The sequence below is a fragment of the Nansenia antarctica genome, assembly GCF_963989245.1.
Source record: "Nansenia antarctica genome assembly, chromosome: 5".
Taxonomy (NCBI): Eukaryota; Metazoa; Chordata; class Actinopteri; order Argentiniformes; family Microstomatidae; genus Nansenia; species Nansenia antarctica.
Window position 1 is genome coordinate 53,209,270 of NC_137690.1, and position 17,086 is coordinate 53,226,355.

The following is a 17,086-nucleotide window of genomic DNA, read 5'->3' on the forward strand; positions in this document are numbered from 1 at the left end:
AGTGTCTTGGTTCCTGAGGCAGTCAGCTTCGCCCCTCTCTCTCTCTGAAGAACCTGATTCACCAGCTTAACTAAATCAGGCCGGCGGACACTGGCTCTTACTGTAACGCCTTAGAACGCCATGGTCCCCGACTGCCTTGCGTGAGTGTGTGTGCGTGTCATACGCACATCTGTGTGTGTTTGTGATCTGCCAGAATTCTTGAAGAAATATGAAAAAAAGAAAAAAAAGAAGAAAAAAAACAAGGGCTTGATGGCAATTAACAGATGTAACAGAACATTATGGAAACAATAAGTAACATATAATGTATTGTGATGGTCATATTTTCATATATTCTGTGAGAAAGGGGGGTTATATGTCGGGAGGGAGGGATTCGGAATATTATTATTTTTCTTCAAACGTGTTTCTGGTTGCCATGGAGAATGTTTGAAAATATTTTTTTGAGATTTGATGAGGTTTTTTTTCTTTTCTTTTTTCTTTTTAATGCCTCTGCTGAGATGGGACTTTGACAGAGATGTCCCTATGAGATGGATTGACAGAGAGATGGAGAGATTGAGAAACTGACGGGAGGAGGCGGAAAGTTGTACAGTGCCAAGTTAATGTATATACAGACTGGGATTACGTGAGAAGTGTCTCCAAAAGCAATATCTTGATAAACGGATTTTGTGTATTATTGTATTGTACAGGACTCAGCCCTATATGTATTATGATTATTCATATTATTGATAATATTATTATTATTTCTGCCATTTGTATCACTATAATCGAGACACTTAAGCTTGGGGGAGAAGGAAAGAGGTGTTTTGTCCAGTATAACATACCACAACTGTCCTAACTGAATGGCATAAGAACTTAAACTGAAATTTTGTTGCCTAAAAATGAAATTCATCTATGTACTGCATGAGCAAGAAGAATGTCAAATGGACTTCGTAGAAGGCAATGGGACATAACAGTGACTATGAAATGACATCTGTCGCTGTAAGAATTAATATTAATAATAATATTATTACTTTTGAGGAGAAATATGCTCCTTGTTTTTGCTGCAAAGTGTTGAACACTAAAAAAACAAACCAACATAAAAATGTTATGATATTTTGAAAGGTGACAGAAACAAAAGTAAAGCTGTCAGCTCAATATCATGTTCTTTCTTCTTTTTTTTTTTCAAATGAGAAATGGTTGCGTTTCTTGTGATAGCGGTCATAAATATGATGCTTGTACTTGTATTTGTGTGTTTTGTGTGATTTGTTTAGTTATTTTTAGACAATCACAAAATAAGATGCAAGCATTGTAAATGGACAGACTGGCTGACATTTTGTGATGTGTACAGTTTGTCAAAACTTCTTCCACTCTCGTTCAAAGTTTGTAATTATGATTCTAAAGTCATGAAAATGCTGTTGGTTTTTACTTTTTGTTTTATATTCTATTTGTTTTTTGTTCGTTTGTTTTTTAATAAAAAGCACTACATTATTGTGAATACAAATACTTGTTGCCTTGCCTTATTGGTCATGGTTAGATATGTATGCTATTCAGCTCCAATGAACACAGAAAAGAACCACACAGTACATCCTCTACGTGGCTGAATATACCATTCCGTGTAGTATTAGAGATGTTATACCAGGGGTCTCCAACCTTTTTTTTGCTACTTTGAAAAAAATGTAAGTGGCCGAGAACTACTCTTATCTTATTACTTACATTCATTCACATAATGTATCAAAACACTATAGTAGTACACTATAGCACTATAGCTCACTATAGTAGTAGCAGTATATTCTGTATCCATATATCAATGTATCACATCACCAACATTCACATATCAAAAGCATATCATAATTTTATGGTCCACGTGTATAATTAGTGGATTCACATCAAAGTCATAGAAAACATTTTTAAAAAACGTAGTCCTACTACTTTTTTTTCTCCTTAAACTTATTTTCTGTATCCATATATCAATGTATCACATCACCTCCATTCACATATCACAAGCTTATAATTGTATGGTCCACATGTGTGTAATAAGTGCATTCACCTTTTCTAGTCTTTTCAGTCAGAAAACTTTAGTCTTTTTTTCTTCTTTTGTCTCTTTCAAAAACATGTGTGCATGTGTGTAATAAGTCCATTCACTCATTCCTACACTTAGTGAGATGAATGTCACTGCATGGAGTCACTGCACTGCCTAAGTCACTGCATGGAGTCTACTACATGTCACTGCATGGAGTCTACAAGAGCTGTGTCTGCTGGAGTGTATCCACTTAGGTTCACTCTTAGAGTCATTTAAATGCTCATCTGTCAGTCTTGTTCAGAAGTAGTAGATTTCATTACATTCGTATCAGAAAAATCTGATTCTCAAAGGTATGTAGAGCCAAATACTTTCAGGGCTGCTTGGTGAATATTCTTATAGTTGTCTACCAGGCTCCAGAAATGTTGTGAATGTTGTAGCGATTGTAGCTGGACATTATTTTGGAGCTTTATAACCTCCATCTCCATTTCTACAGGCTTGACACTGAACAGTTCAGCTATCTGCTCTCAGTGTTTCCCCTAGGTTGCCTTGGGGGGGTGGCATGGACTGTGGCATATGTGGTCTTGACTACCTGTCCACTTTCTCACCTGGTTCTTCTCTAACCCTTTGGTGTGCCGACACCATCCTGCTCTCTCTCCTTCTCTCCTTCTCTATCCTCCTCTCCCTCTTTTGCTGTCAACCAAAAGGCAAACATAACAACCAGAGTATTTATAATTTAATAAGAGGTATAAATTGATCCATATAAATTCATAACATTCTATTTTAATATTGGGTTGCTGAAAAATAAATTGTATATCCATCTATAGAAAACAGTTAGGGTTAGGGGGTAGGGTTAGGGTTAGGGTTAGGGTTAAGGTTAGGGTTAAGGTTAGGGTTAGACATGCCAGCATGTACCAAGTCACCCTAGCACCTAACCCTAACCCTAGTTTTCCCACATGTACCGTAACATACATACAGGTGGAAAGGCTTTTTTAAAGGCATTTTTAACGAACTCCGTAGTAGTTTTGACCTTTTGCAACATCAGTTTGTGCCTATTATTTATTAACATTACATACATACAACATTACGAGTCACAGTGTAGTATTTCTACCTTCTGAAATGATGGCTAGGACTGGTGATATCAAGCGAAAGGTTCTTTATATACAAATCTGCTGACATACACTTGTGATCACTTTCTTTTTTAATAAAACGAGCTATTAGATATTCACTTTCAATTCAATGTACAATTCACATTTCTAAAAAACAACAAACTGTCAACTTATATGACATATTTCTACAAGACATTCTGGAACCTGCAGTTCTTCTTCTTAGCTAATACAACAGAAACGTACTTCTGTCAATCAATCATGTAACATATTAATCAATCTATTTTAACTGTGAATCAATCATGTACGGGTATCTACAGTACAGTAACTAAAGCCCCTTTCACACATACAAACCTTCCCAGTAGATTCCATGGAATTTCCTCTGTCTGCTAAATGTGTGAACGCGACTGACCAGGAAATCCAACCATGTATTTTTCCATCATGGAATCTACCGGGTCGGCTTATGTGTGAACAGAAGCCTGAACATTCCCTGGTCAGTCTCCTTTCACAGCTGTCCTGCATCGTCAGTCAGCAGGGCAGAGCGCATAAGAACTGCCCCAGACTCTGAATATCGCTACTAAATATAATTCCACAACTGGACACTACTTCATTTCCAATCATAGTGGAGGCATGATATATGGCATATATTATGATACCAATTTTCACTGCTTTATTGGATGTTTAAAATAGGTCTATTAAAGACATTTCCTAATTGAGAACTGGTGTGGTTGTCAGTCAATAAGCGTGTTTCGACCTTACAAATATGTCCGCCAACGTCATTCAATTCACTAACTTCCTGCCCGAGCAGAAACAGCATCGTCCATATCAACCCCCTGCTTCCGGTGATGCCTCCTTTCCGGCAGCGGCTATATCCTCGCCAACATGCCAGTGAGTTCCCGGGCCTCAATACAATGACTGTTTTACCTTTTAAATTGCATTTTGATTGCCGATACCAGGCTCAGTGTATTCGTCATGAATTCGCGTATTGACTGTTGTGTGCACATGATCTTTGTAGGTTATGTCGGTGGTAGTTTTATAAACACAAGTTATGACATACGCGCACAGAAGCGCATTGTGAGATACAAGATGGCCGCGTACATATAGCAAACATGGAGAGAAATAATGACTTTTTCTAAATTTGCGATTACCATTAACATTTACGGTTAACTGCTAATTATTTTTGATAAGCACATTAAACCACTGAGTACATTAACTACTCCCAAAAGAAATGCAGTTGATTGCTGTGTCAGCGCTACCTTGTTCAAGAAATTAGTTAATCGGTGCGAGTTAATATTGGTGGAAAACGAGTAAGAATTGAATTACTGAATTACTTACTGAATTGGAGCGGTATACAAAGCTTGAATGGGTGGTCCGTTGATTTATGCTTAGGCGACCCAGTTGGCTGTAAGTGCCAGTAGCTCATATCTAGTATTTACAGACTCTACTACAAGCCACACACACACACACACACACACACACACACACACACACACACACACACACACACACACACACACACACACACACACACACACACAGATGAAACCAGTGACTCATTTGTAAGCAGATCTCAGACATCCAAAGAAATGTGTAGCAAGTCAATCATTCTAATCTCACTTTTGCTGTCTGCTTGTTCTTCAGCTTGCAAAAGACTTGTTGCACCCATCCCCTGAGGAGGAAAAGAGGAGGCACAAGAAGAAGCGTCTCGTCCAGAGCCCTAACTCCTACTTCATGGATGTTAAGTGTCCAGGTTAGTCTCTATTATGTATTGGTTAGACTTCATTAGATCCTGGTCCATATTGCAGTGACCGTAAGCCTTGACCATATTGAAGATGCTGTGTGGAATTTAAATATTCACACTAGCGTACTGTCGAATACATGGCCAATACATCTCTGCATTATGTTTTGTTGGTGTGAATAATATCACAACATTGCCTGGGTTGTCTAGACACTGACTTACCATTGTGCCTCTTTCTGTTTTCCATCAGGATGCTACAAGATTACCACAGTGTTCAGCCACGCCCAGACTGTGGTGCTGTGTGTCGGCTGCTCCACAGTTCTGTGCCAGCCTACTGGAGGCAAAGCACGTCTCACAGAGGGTCAGTAGTCTCTACTCTTCAATCAAATTTATTTGGATAGCACCTTTTACATGTGTGCTTGAGGTTAGCAGTGGACTGTCCAGAGCATCCCATTAATAATTGCTTTGGGACTTGTGTGTACAAGATTGTGTAGTACTTGGTGACACTTTTGAGCACAGAACATCACAAATTGAGTGACTAGTGATTCAAATAGACAATAGTGGTTTTAATTTTCTGGGAATGTTCTCTGACTATCGATTGGCCGCACTGTCAAGTGATTGGACTGCCTCCCCCGTGGTTTTCCAATCTCATTCCAGTGCCACATAAACCTCAGTTTGCAGAAGGGCTGGGCTAGACCACTGGCTCCTCCCTTTCGAAGGCTGAGAACAAATGTGACCCATTCTAAAGCCCAATTTATACTTCTGCGTAAAATCTACGGCGTAGCCTACATTTTCTTTACAACAAAGCATAACAAAAAAAAATCGCTATTAAGCTGCTATGAGTACACCGACCAACACAGAACTATAAATTGGGAGAGCCCTTGCGTAGGCTACGGCATAGCCACGTGTAAATTCGACGCAGAAGTATAAATTGGGCTATGCTTTGGTCCTTGTGTCAGGATCCGATGTAATGATCTGACTTTTCTTTTGAAAAATGTGAATACATTTTCACGTTACTGAAAATCAATGACATCACTAGTCAACTAACACAGCTCGTTTTGTGAGCCTGCTAACAATGTAAAGTAGTGTTAACTAGGTAGCAGTGGGGATTACTCACCAAATCTATTTCGTTGCAGTATTTTGGCTTGACTAGCGAGTTTGTGTTGTGATTCTCAACAACGTTGGAAAGTAGTTCTGTGTTTCAAAAGAAAAGTCTGAACATTTTGATTGGTTGCCAACATGCGGACCAAATGATCAGACTGTCACAAATGCCTTTTGACGCTATGGGGTGATGGTGAATCTATTATACAGGAGTTGTAGTATACAGTATTTGTTTGTGCCTACCCTAGATTTTACTGTAAACCTGCATACTTATTTATCACACAATGCTTTTGTCATAAATGCTTCCCTATGTAAAAAATATCCCTGCAGTCAGTGACTGCTCTAGTGAGGGCAGTGGTAGTGTGCAGCATAAAGCATATTGCTTTCGTGCAGTAATGCCCCCTTTGTCTCAGTGGCCTGACTCTGTCATTCTCTCTCAGGGTGCTCTTTCAGGAGGAAGCAGCACTAGCTGTCCTTATCGTGCCCCCAGGAGAGATGACGGGAGAGGAGGGCTTGGATCGGTTGATATCAGCGTCTTGACAGTATTGACATGGCAGTCTTACCTTTATCCATGAACTGCTGGATTGATTGATTGATTGATCCAGATTCAAGTGCATCTGATCTGACGTTTGGATACCAGATGGAATTGCATGCCACGCATGACCAGTCCAGGTTGTCGCTAACTCCACCCTCTGATCTTGTCTCTCTCAATAAAACAGTTTTGGCTGAAGATTTGGTGTGATTGATTCGTTGGTTTCCTTTTTTATATCAGTTGCTTTGTCCTCAGTCACTGATTTTGTTTTATATAGATCAAGCAACAATTGCATGGTTTCGACAGTTTCCGTATTTGACACCAAAACAAATGAGAATAAGAGGTCTGGTTTTATTTATAACGTATTTCTTAATTACCATACATTTACATTGTCTATGATAAACTATCAACCTATTCCCTACAGTAAAGTTACAAGAGAATTAATACATTTTGACCACAGTGTTTGTTTGACAAACAAAAACAAAATCGAAGTAAACTAATTCAACTGGCAGAGTTTGTCAGTCACAAGCGGTGTGTTCCAATAGTCACTATTCCTCAAATGATCTTGCTTCTTTCTCAAAATGCATTGGAGCAGAGCAGGTTTCTATCCATAGATATTCTCCCCCCCAATTGTTGGGAGACTGAAGCAAGGATGAGGATTTGAGAACAACCACACAACTATACTTTTCCTGCTGGAAATTATTGTTAACATTTTGTTTCTCAGTTCCACCTTATTTAAAGATGAAAAAATCGCTCATTGTTGCCTTGACGCATCTAGTCCTTGTTTACCTACAGTCTCATCAGTGAAGATACCACTTCTGTTTTTCCTATAAAGTAGTTTGAATGGTCCAAAAAGTTGTATCAGAGGACAAGTTAATAATAGAAGAAATAGAGGATAGACCATTGGGATGTAATTACGGTCCTCCTAGTCTACCGTTCCTGCCCAGCCTTGCTTTGCTGTCGCCGTCTCTGCCTGTGCCTCCCTCTCCCTCAGCAGGTGGCGGATAGAGGAGTTCTGCGTGGAGAGGGTGCTGGAGAGGAGCGGCATCAGCGTCCTCAAACCGTCCCTCAGCTCCTCAACGTGCATCTCCAGACTGTTCACGTGTATCGCCAGGTCCCCTCGGCAGGCGCTCACCTCTGCCAACACGTCGTACATCAGATTCTGCATCTATATGAGACCGAGGGGAGGGGGGGTGGGGGTTGTACAGAAACATTTACATTAAAATGTTTGGCATTTACCAGATGCTTTTATCCAAAGCGACTTACAATAAATACATAAATAAATCTAATTTACTGAATCATCCAACCATCAGTCATCGTAAGACAAAGTAATCTATGCTATGACCAGGGGCAGATATAATGCTAGAAGAACTAATATATACAGTATATATATATATATATATATATATATATATATTAATAGTAATTTAAATTAAATAATACAACGTGTATAGTAATTTGATTATTTATTCATAGTAGAGGATCTGTACAGGGGAAAGTGGGGATGAGGAGGTCTTTAGAAACAAAGTGATGATAGGATATTTATAGTTTACAGTCAGTTGCTTCTTTCGTCAGGGTCTGTCACGTATAGGTCACGTCTGTCAAGTATATTTTGGTTGTTGCGAAAATAGAATTAGAATTCATAGAACTGACATTATGTAGGGTAGGCCATGGTGCTTTCCCTTGCATCATAGATAGCCCCTACTCTATCCACCAAGGACTGATTTGAATGGGAATGTCAATTTCTATGAATCCTGATTCTGAGGTTGCAACAGCGGTTGCCTGTGTGTCTCACTTTGCAGAGGTCCACTAGAGTGTTGGACTGGTCTGCCAGCTTCCTCCTCTCCATCTTCACATTGCGAAGCCTGAGGAAAACCCCCCCAAATGTTCAGAAATGAACCATGCATGAGTGAATGTGTTGACCATACATGCATTTTATGTCTGTCATAATAAGGCTACATGGTGTCTATGACCCATGGCATCACAGACAAGAAGCATTTTAAAGCTGATTGGTGGGTGACATGAGGAAACACAATCTGATTGGTGGGTGACATGAGGAAACACAATCTGATTGGTGGGTTACATGAGGAAACACAATCTGATTTGTAGGTTACATGATACACAATCTGATTGGTGCCTTACTGGTGGATGGCCAGCATGAGCTTCCTCTGGTGCGTGCGGACTCTGCTTTGGTCTTTCTCCCTCTCCAGCTTGGTGTGTTTGTAGATCATCCAAGTCTCCCTCAGAACATTGGCCGCTGCTGTCTTGATCTGCAAGACAACAATCATTGCCTATTTGCCTGACTCCACATTTTCTGTCTGCTGTAGTTAACTCCTAGATATCTTTGACTCACCATACAGTATAACGGCAAAACAACAATAGTCATAGGAGTTGGCTAAAGCACATAGCCAGGCAACAAGCGTTGCCCTGTCCCACACCTCATTTTCTAGGATCTAAAGCTACCACTACTGTATGTTTCAGACATGATATTCAGTGATGTTGTCTAATTGTCATGGCTGAACAACATGACAGTTGGAGCCGGTTTTCTCTGACACAGACTAAGCCTAAATTTCAAATAGAAAACTACCATTGAAAATGCATTCTAGTCTAGGATCAGGTTCAATCTGTCTCTGGGTAACCAGCCCCATAATGTCCAGAAGAGGCCACTGTGAGGATGTGGATTCTAGCACAACTACTAGTAGAATACATCTGTTGCTTTTGGGTCACAGTGTGGTGTGTGTGTGTGTGTGTGTTCAGTTTTACCCTCTTTGTTATGCAGGAGTCCATCATGAAGTTGTGGACGTGTTTCTCTGCCCTGGTCAGCTCCAGTTTCCTGGCAACCACAGCAACCACTAGTACTGTACAACCAGCCCCCTGTGAATGTGTTTGTGTGACAGTCAAGTAAAATACGGAAAAGCACAGGTGTTACCACAGGTTGGATCAAACACTTTCTTGTCAATAGTATTCTGTTGCTATCTGTACTGCCTACTCCAATATTGCATGTATAACAGCTTTTGGAGTATAGAGCCAAAAAAAGAAAGAATGCTTTTCTGTCCCATGACTTATGCAGGGCACTGTAAATTAAGGTTATTATTATCAACCACCTCTAATCACCACTCATCTCTTTACTAAAACTGCTCACCATGATGCCTGTAAGCAGACAGATGCTCCGCCCGCAGTAGGTGTGAGGCACAACGTCCCCGTAACCAATAGACAAGAAGGTGACAGAGACCATCCACAGGGCCTCCATATAGTTACTGCTGAGGTCCCGGTAGTTATGGTGTCTTGAGGGAAAAGGACATGATGATGATTTGTAAAGATGGTAGGTCTACACCTCCTGATAATACTGTATCAATTATTCAACGTAGAAGTCGGATTGTAGAATGCTCAAGCTGTTGAGCTCCTGCGTTTCTGATATGAGTAACTGAACATTTATGAATTGATTGATGGGATTATGGGTGCTTCGATTGGATTATTATCAGTTACAGTTTGTTATGGTCCAAGACAGGTTATGCATCAAGTCACATTCAGGGAGCCTATTGTCTTTCACTATTCCTCCCTCTGCGTGTCTCTCTCTTTCTTTCACCCTTCTTTCCTCCCTACGCTCCTCGCATTCTCTAATGCTGAATTCCAAATCAACCCCTGGCCCCTACCCCTACTGTAGATCTGAAAAGGTTTGGAGATATAAGATTGGAGGTATAAGCAATATGGTAATTGGTCCACCTTGACTTCTGATAGGCAAGGTGTAATTGTCGCCATATTGGTTACCTATACAACCCTCTCAGATATTTGGGTGTAGCTTAAGCGGTAGATTCTAGAGGTTGATTTAGAATTCAGCATTAGAGAAAATGAGAAGGTTCAGGGGGGAATAGTGAAAGGTATTAGGGGCTAAGGGTTTATTTGGTGTACACGTCAGACACAGTCACTCACCTTTCACAGACATGTAAGCCCCATGCAGCAACGATCCACAGAGAGACACTGAACGCCATCAGCACAGTACCAGGGTAGATGGTCATCAGTGTTTTCGCCACAAAACGGGTGTTGAAGTGAATCTAGATATGAGATGACATTCACAGGGCACAGTATTTTAAACATTTATAATTTTGCTATCCAGAATCAGATCAGACTGGCTGATTTCCCCTACAGTACTCAAAATCAGACAGATAGACAGCAAAAAGGTTTCTGATCCCGATAAAAAGCTTTGAAATACTGGGGATCCCACTCTGTCACATACAATACACACATAGGGGCTTTATACACTACACACTCCAACCCTAATGGTATTGTTCTGGCTTTCCAGCGCTGTTACAGCAACTATGGTGGATGCCTAACCAGGCCAGCATAGTCAGACAATGGTCCGATAACCACAATTCAATACAGCATATTCTCAGAGGTTTAGAATTATAGAACTTCAAGGTCATCAGTTTAAACAGTCTTTAAAAAGCAATAACAAGGGAAGGGATTAAAAAGGGAGGATTTCGTATATACTGTAACTGAGAGTACAGATGGTGCGCTCAAGACAACTGGGAACTCTGACCTCTGACCTTTACCCTGTAATCCAGTGGATTTGTTGTTTTCATTAGTCAATCGTAGACACATTCTATGTATCTCTGAGTCAAGATATCTTGCTTTGGATGCCCTGATCAGCCCCAATGCTCATTAATTGCCCATTTGAGTAAGTTCCTACAACTCCCAAGATTCCCACAATAGGTCTTTCTGTTGAACTCCGGGGATCAATTGGCCATTAAGATGGCACGCCAGAACACCCAGTGGTCACTCTCGTTACCATTGTAGTGTGAGTGAGTAGGCCTAACCGACAGTAAAGACAATGGAGAGGTTGGTGACCTCTGTTGTCCTCTGACCTTATTGAGTGCACCGATGCTGCGTGAAGCAGTGTTGGTGAAAAGCCGGCTGTGCAGCATCATGGCGCGGCCCAGGAGGTAGAGCCTCAGGAACATGGGCAGGGCCAGCACGATCTCCAGCTCCGTCTCCGACAGTGTAGGCGCTATCCCCTGCCATGCCAACAGGAGACCCATTGGAAATGGATGCACAGAGATAACTGCTATCTCCAGGGCTATCAGGGTCAGCCGCTCGGTTGTCATGGCGATCCGCCAGTCCAGTCCGCTGCTATCGTGGATGTAGAGCTAGCAGTGCGGGAGAATCAGTTCTTATCAATGTCACTGATGGGAGTTTCATGGGTTTAACAAGTATTAGTGTAATACAATGTAACAGGTGTGTAGAATACTATAGGATACTGCAGTAGGTGTGTAGAATACTGTAGTAAGAACCCAGAGAGGGGAGTTACCTGCACTTCACAGACGTGGTAGGCCAGAATGAGGAAGATTAGGATGATGGTGGACACACTGATAACAGACTTTAAAGTCATAGAGTAGAAAGAGCTCTGTAGGGAAATACACAGTTGTTTAGACATACACATCTGTAGGGAAATACACACTTGTTTAGACATACACATCTGTAGGGAAATACACAATACATCTGCAAAACGTTGCAGGTTGGAGTAAGCTTTGGACAATTTTGACAAAATTGCTTTTAGTTTGCTTATGCCGTCCACTGGCAATTTAACCACTCAAAGGTAACGCTTAATACTTCCTAACTGCCACATTTGTACTATGTAGTTGAGTTGAGCTAACGTAATGCTTTTAAAAATCATTTGTTTGACTGTTAATGCACAAGTGAGACTACCCACTTTGGCTTTGCCTTTTAATCTCCCCTTTACCTTTTAATCTCTTTCTCTCCCTGCAATATTCATGCTATTCTCTGAAAATCCATATTCAACTAAAATTACAAATGTATATGCAAAAATTATATGCAATATAAAAATGTTACTTTGACTTTTGCCTTATTTCTTAATATCCTTTCAAAGAATGCTATCTTGCCGTTTGATTGGTGTGTAACAGTACTCAGTACATAAACAAAAATCATCAAAATAATACTATATAGTATTTTACAGTAACTGCTTTAATTTCACTATAGAGACAATAGAGTACTTGTTTAGTGAAACACACTGAGGTGACAGCTCCCTGAGTGTGAGCTATAGTATCTCACTAGTTTAACCCAGGTGTCCCAAGTGCTGACCTTGCTGTAGATGCTCCAGGAGAGCTCCGTCTCTGTGACCATTACCAAAATCCCAAATATCCCCACAGCCACTGCACAGTCATTCAGCCTCTGCCTCCTCTTGAACAGCCTCCTCCGTTCGACCAGCCTGGCGCCGATGCTCTGGGCCATCCTGCGCAGGGAATCGCTGCAGCTACTACCACTATCCTTATGTTCAGAACCACCATCACTAGCCTCAACTCCGACCTGTGACCCCTTGAACCCATGCAGGGGTTTATCCGAGTGAAGACCACATGTTTGGTTTTGAGACACTGGTAGGAAGCCCTGGCTGTCCTGGGTCTCCCTTGGCCTGGCCTCTGGCCTTCTGACTGCCTCATTGGATGGTCGCCTCTCTGTCTCCTTTACATCCATGTGGGAGCTTTGGAGTCCGTTATAGGGTGACCCAGGAGGGCCAGTGGACCCAATGGCTACGTCAGTGAAGGTGGCCATGCTCTCTTGGTGTCTCTGTGTACAGACCTTTTTGGTTTTGTATCCCAGTTTCCTGTGTCCTATGTTCGCATACAGTCTATTCCCAGCTGGCTTCTCAATTTTCTTGTCCACAGGTACCTCCTTCCCCCTCGCCTTGTCCTTGTATCTCCCTCTGTTGGGTGAGGGTCCGGGTGGGGCATACAGTCGGCCGTTGTGCAAGGGGATGGCGGTGTATGACTGGGCTACACCGAGCCACACTGAGTGATGTTCACCCCCCTTTTGACTTAAGTGGTTCATCTCATACTGGTTGCCAAACGATGGAGGGGGAGGGACCATTCTTGATGGAAGGAGGGGACGTTCCTCATCTCCTTCTATCATTGTGATTTCCATAGAGGGAGAGGGCTCCATCTTGAGAAGTGATGAGTGACTGTGTTTGAGACTTTGGGATTTGGAAAGAGAGGTAGCGAGCGACACTGAAAAACAGAGACGAGAGTGAAAGATCACCTGACTGATTGAGAGGCAGTTGGGAGAGTCAGAAAGGTTAAACGTGATAAGAGTGAAGCAGACAGCGAGACAGAGAACTCTCTAGAAGATCAAACTGAGGGATGTGAAATTGCATGAGGAAAGTTTAGGCAGGTAAAGGAATTTTATTCTAAAATACTTTCTTTTGTATTTCTCATCAGCCCTTCATTGATATGGTACCAAAATATAATGAGTTTGTGCAAACCAACCTCCTAGATATCCTAGTTGTGAGCAATGACTGATTGGACACATTGAAGTCTGACATCACCCGATTTGTTTCAATGTTAGTAGTAGCTATTATCTTTTTGTTCTCACATTTAGTCATCCTTTACAAATCCTTTTTATGAGAAACTCTTTATCTGCCTTGCAGTTTTAAATATAGCAAGCAATTTGTTATGATATTTCATGTTATTTCATCATCATCCAGCAACTTCATTGTCAGTCCCATTTAGGATTGCCACCTTCTATGTGGAGAAATAAGGAACACCCCCCAAGCTCCCCGCAGCAAGTCCTCCATCTTCTCCCCCCTGGTGATGCAATGGTGTTTTGGGAATCCAATTTGCCAATACACACGCTTTGAAGTGCTTCATTGCAAGACAAAATAACAAAAGCACTTACACCTGTCCCCATCTAGCCGACATCTCATTTCATTTTCAACAAAAGAGAGAATGGTGAAAGTTAGGCTACACTGTAGAAAGTTGCATACATTTAAAAACAAATAATTATATCTTATGAAACCTTATACCCTACCTACAGATGCGTACAGGTGATACACCATTTATACTCATGCAAAGTAATCCACAGTTTAATGGTCCAAATATCCTCGATTTTGCCAATGGCCTCACACAAGGCCTTAAATAGCTTCCATCAGCCATTGACTGACCAGATTATTAGATCAGTCAAAGTCTGCTCATAAAAATGTCTCTCAGTTCCAAGCTGGTTATGAATCTGATAATAGTTGATCTCTTTCTATAATGAAGCTGAACTATGTAAGTCTGTCATCTTTTTGGGACCTTCTCCCGTATATTCATCCAATCACAGGACCCGAGTATGTGTAGCGTAAATGCACTGATTCCTGCAAATCCCCCGCCCCGTGCAGTGGCAGGCCATCGTTTGTCCCGTATTTGGTGGTGAGAAAGTTGGCAACCCTAGCTACAAGAAGAACTAAAAATCGGAATTGTGTCACTTCGACCTGCGGTGTAAACGCACCCGTAGTGATGCTTTTTGTGTCAATGGCAGGCTGACGAAAAATATGTTTCTCTAAAATTCTGCTTTAATTGATGAAATTTTGTTTTAAATCGATACATTCACATGTAACACTTCTTTCCAGCAATTACTTACCCCCCTAATCTTACCCCCCTAATCTTACCATGGCAGACAGTCACACATTACATGCTCCTCTGTAATGATGATTAACATAACATAAACCTTTCTCTTAACAAAAAAAGTGGTATAACAGTTATAAGATAATAATAATAATTAATAATAATAATTCATTTACTCCTTTACTACTTTATCAAGTGTGTAGGTTTACTGCAATGAAGTGCGAATAAACCTATTTTGGTTATGTCAGTTATCAACATCTCTTCATTTTTTTTTTTTACCAAATTGTTTCCACCAGTCTTACCTCTCCATGTATTTTTGTTACCTCCAGTGGTGCAGAGTGTTCTAATCTTCGTTAGGTACAAGCTTTTCAACACAGTCCATCTTATCCCTTCCTTAGAAGGTCCTGTAATACATTTACTCAACGTCTCCACAAAACATCTGTCTTGTGCCGTACTGTAGCATTATTCAAGTATATCCTCAGTATCAGTTGAAGATGATGAAGTGAAGATGAATCACTGATGAATGAATCAGCCTCACTGATCTGTTAGGATGAACTTTTTAGCAATCCAGCATGCCCCTCCCATGGATAAAAGTAGAGGTTATGAACTTAAAGTCATATGGCGGCATATGAGTCACTCCATGAATAATATCCATAGCAATTTAAGTATTTTTTTTTTAAGCATAGCCTACAGTAAGACTGTAACACAGTTGTAGATGTCATTGGTTACATGGCTGTGTTTGTCATCTGACACCAAATGTGTCTCTCCCTTTGTGTGTGTGTGTGTGTGTGTGTGTGTGTGTGTGTGTGTGTGTGTGTATTTGCTGATTGAGAAAAGAAGATAACAAGGATAAAAAAGATAGATAAGGTTTCAGTGAGCAAGACATATTAAAATGTTTAATATACAGTGCTGCTTGAAAGTATGTGAACCCCTTGTGCAATTATAGACTTGATTTTTCATTCTTATTTTTTTGTCAGATAAAATGATACTTTCAAGCATCATTGTATATTCACTTTAGTAGTTCAGTTTTTAGTTTTTAGTTTTATTAGTCATCAGAGTGTCTAGTGTCATTGGAGCCTTCCAAGCTTGCAATTTGGACCTCATCCACGTTTAATCTGCTAGTGAGTGACGGCCCTTCCTGAGTAACAATTCAGCAGATTATGGAATATGACAGATTAATCATATCGGTCTGGGAGTCAGAAATCCGATACTTATAGGCTTAAATCACCCCTTTAACCTGACAATATGAGGAGGGAAACGTATTTAGAATTAAACTCACAACAATAATGTCCACCATAAGTTATATCAAACTATTTCTGTAATATGTGACAGATGGAACTCTACTTGAAGACTAGAGAATGGAGAGAGCCAAGAAGGAGGGGCAGAGAGAGAAGGATGATGGAGGGATGAATGAAACTATTGTGTAAGAAAACATGTACTCAGAAAAGAGGAAGGGAAGGAAAAGAGAAAGAGAGTGAGAGAGATAGTGAGAGAAATCGGAAAAAAAACATGTACTCAGGGAAGGAGGGAGGGAAGGAAGAGAGAGAGAGAGAGAGAGAGAGAGAGAGAGAGAGAGAGAGAGAGAGAGAGAGAGAGAGAGAGAGAGAAGAGAGGGGGCGAGTAAGCAAAGGGAGGAAGAGAGAGCCATAAAGTCAATGGAAAAAAGAGATCTGTCTGCACAGACTTTTGTTGCAATAATAACTATTCCCTATTTCAAGACTAATGTTTCACCCACACAGGCTTCATCAGTGTCAGAATCAGAATCCAAATCAGAATTGCTTTTATTACATCCAATGTACAGGTGCACAAGAGTAAAATTCTTAGGCTTAGGTTTTTCGACGTTGGCATTGCAGCAGGATACTAAATCAACAACAATAGAATAAAGTAAGATAAGTAAAGTAAGTAATAATAAAGTAGAATAAGGTAATAAAGTGATGGTACATTGATGACACACAACACAGAATAAACAACCCTATAACTATAGCGACATGGTGATCAGAGTGTAGTGTTATTGGCAGTAAAAAAAAAGAAAAAAAGAATAGAGCCAATGCGAGGGGGGGCAGAAAAGAAATCACCCAGAAAGAAATCACCCAGGAAGGTGTCAGTCAAAAAACACAGAATATCAAAAGGGGCCAATACAATGATGAAGAAGTAAATAACAGAGGTGGCATGAAATGTAGGTCAAAAACATTGAATGGATGTAAAGAAGATAATCAGATCAAATGA

General features: G+C 40.7%; 2 protein-coding genes across 2 annotated transcripts; one reads left to right on the forward strand and one right to left on the reverse strand.

The window, feature by feature from the left end:
• The first annotated feature begins 3,961 nt into the window (after window positions 1-3,961).
• On the forward strand, window positions 3,962-6,668 carry rps27.1 (ribosomal protein S27 isoform 1). The gene is made up of 4 exons (XM_080532453.1): window positions 3,962-3,987; window positions 4,741-4,849; window positions 5,088-5,198; window positions 6,379-6,668. The coding sequence occupies exons 1-4, from the start codon at window positions 3,982-3,984 to the stop codon at window positions 6,405-6,407; spliced, it is 255 nt and encodes an 84-aa protein (XP_080388579.1). The 5' UTR covers window positions 3,962-3,981; the 3' UTR covers window positions 6,408-6,668.
• A 727-nt stretch (window positions 6,669-7,395) lies between these two features.
• Window positions 7,396-13,349, reverse strand: LOC308158130 (small conductance calcium-activated potassium channel protein 1-like; the record flags this gene model as incomplete). Its single annotated transcript, XM_080531727.1, has 9 exons — window positions 7,396-7,638; window positions 8,266-8,335; window positions 8,613-8,740; window positions 9,234-9,344; window positions 9,613-9,754; window positions 10,401-10,522; window positions 11,333-11,614; window positions 11,776-11,871; window positions 12,567-13,349. 9 exons carry the CDS (start codon window positions 13,347-13,349, stop codon window positions 7,396-7,398), a joined length of 1,977 nt encoding a protein of 658 aa, XP_080387853.1.
• Window positions 13,350-17,086: the final 3,737 nt, after the last annotated feature.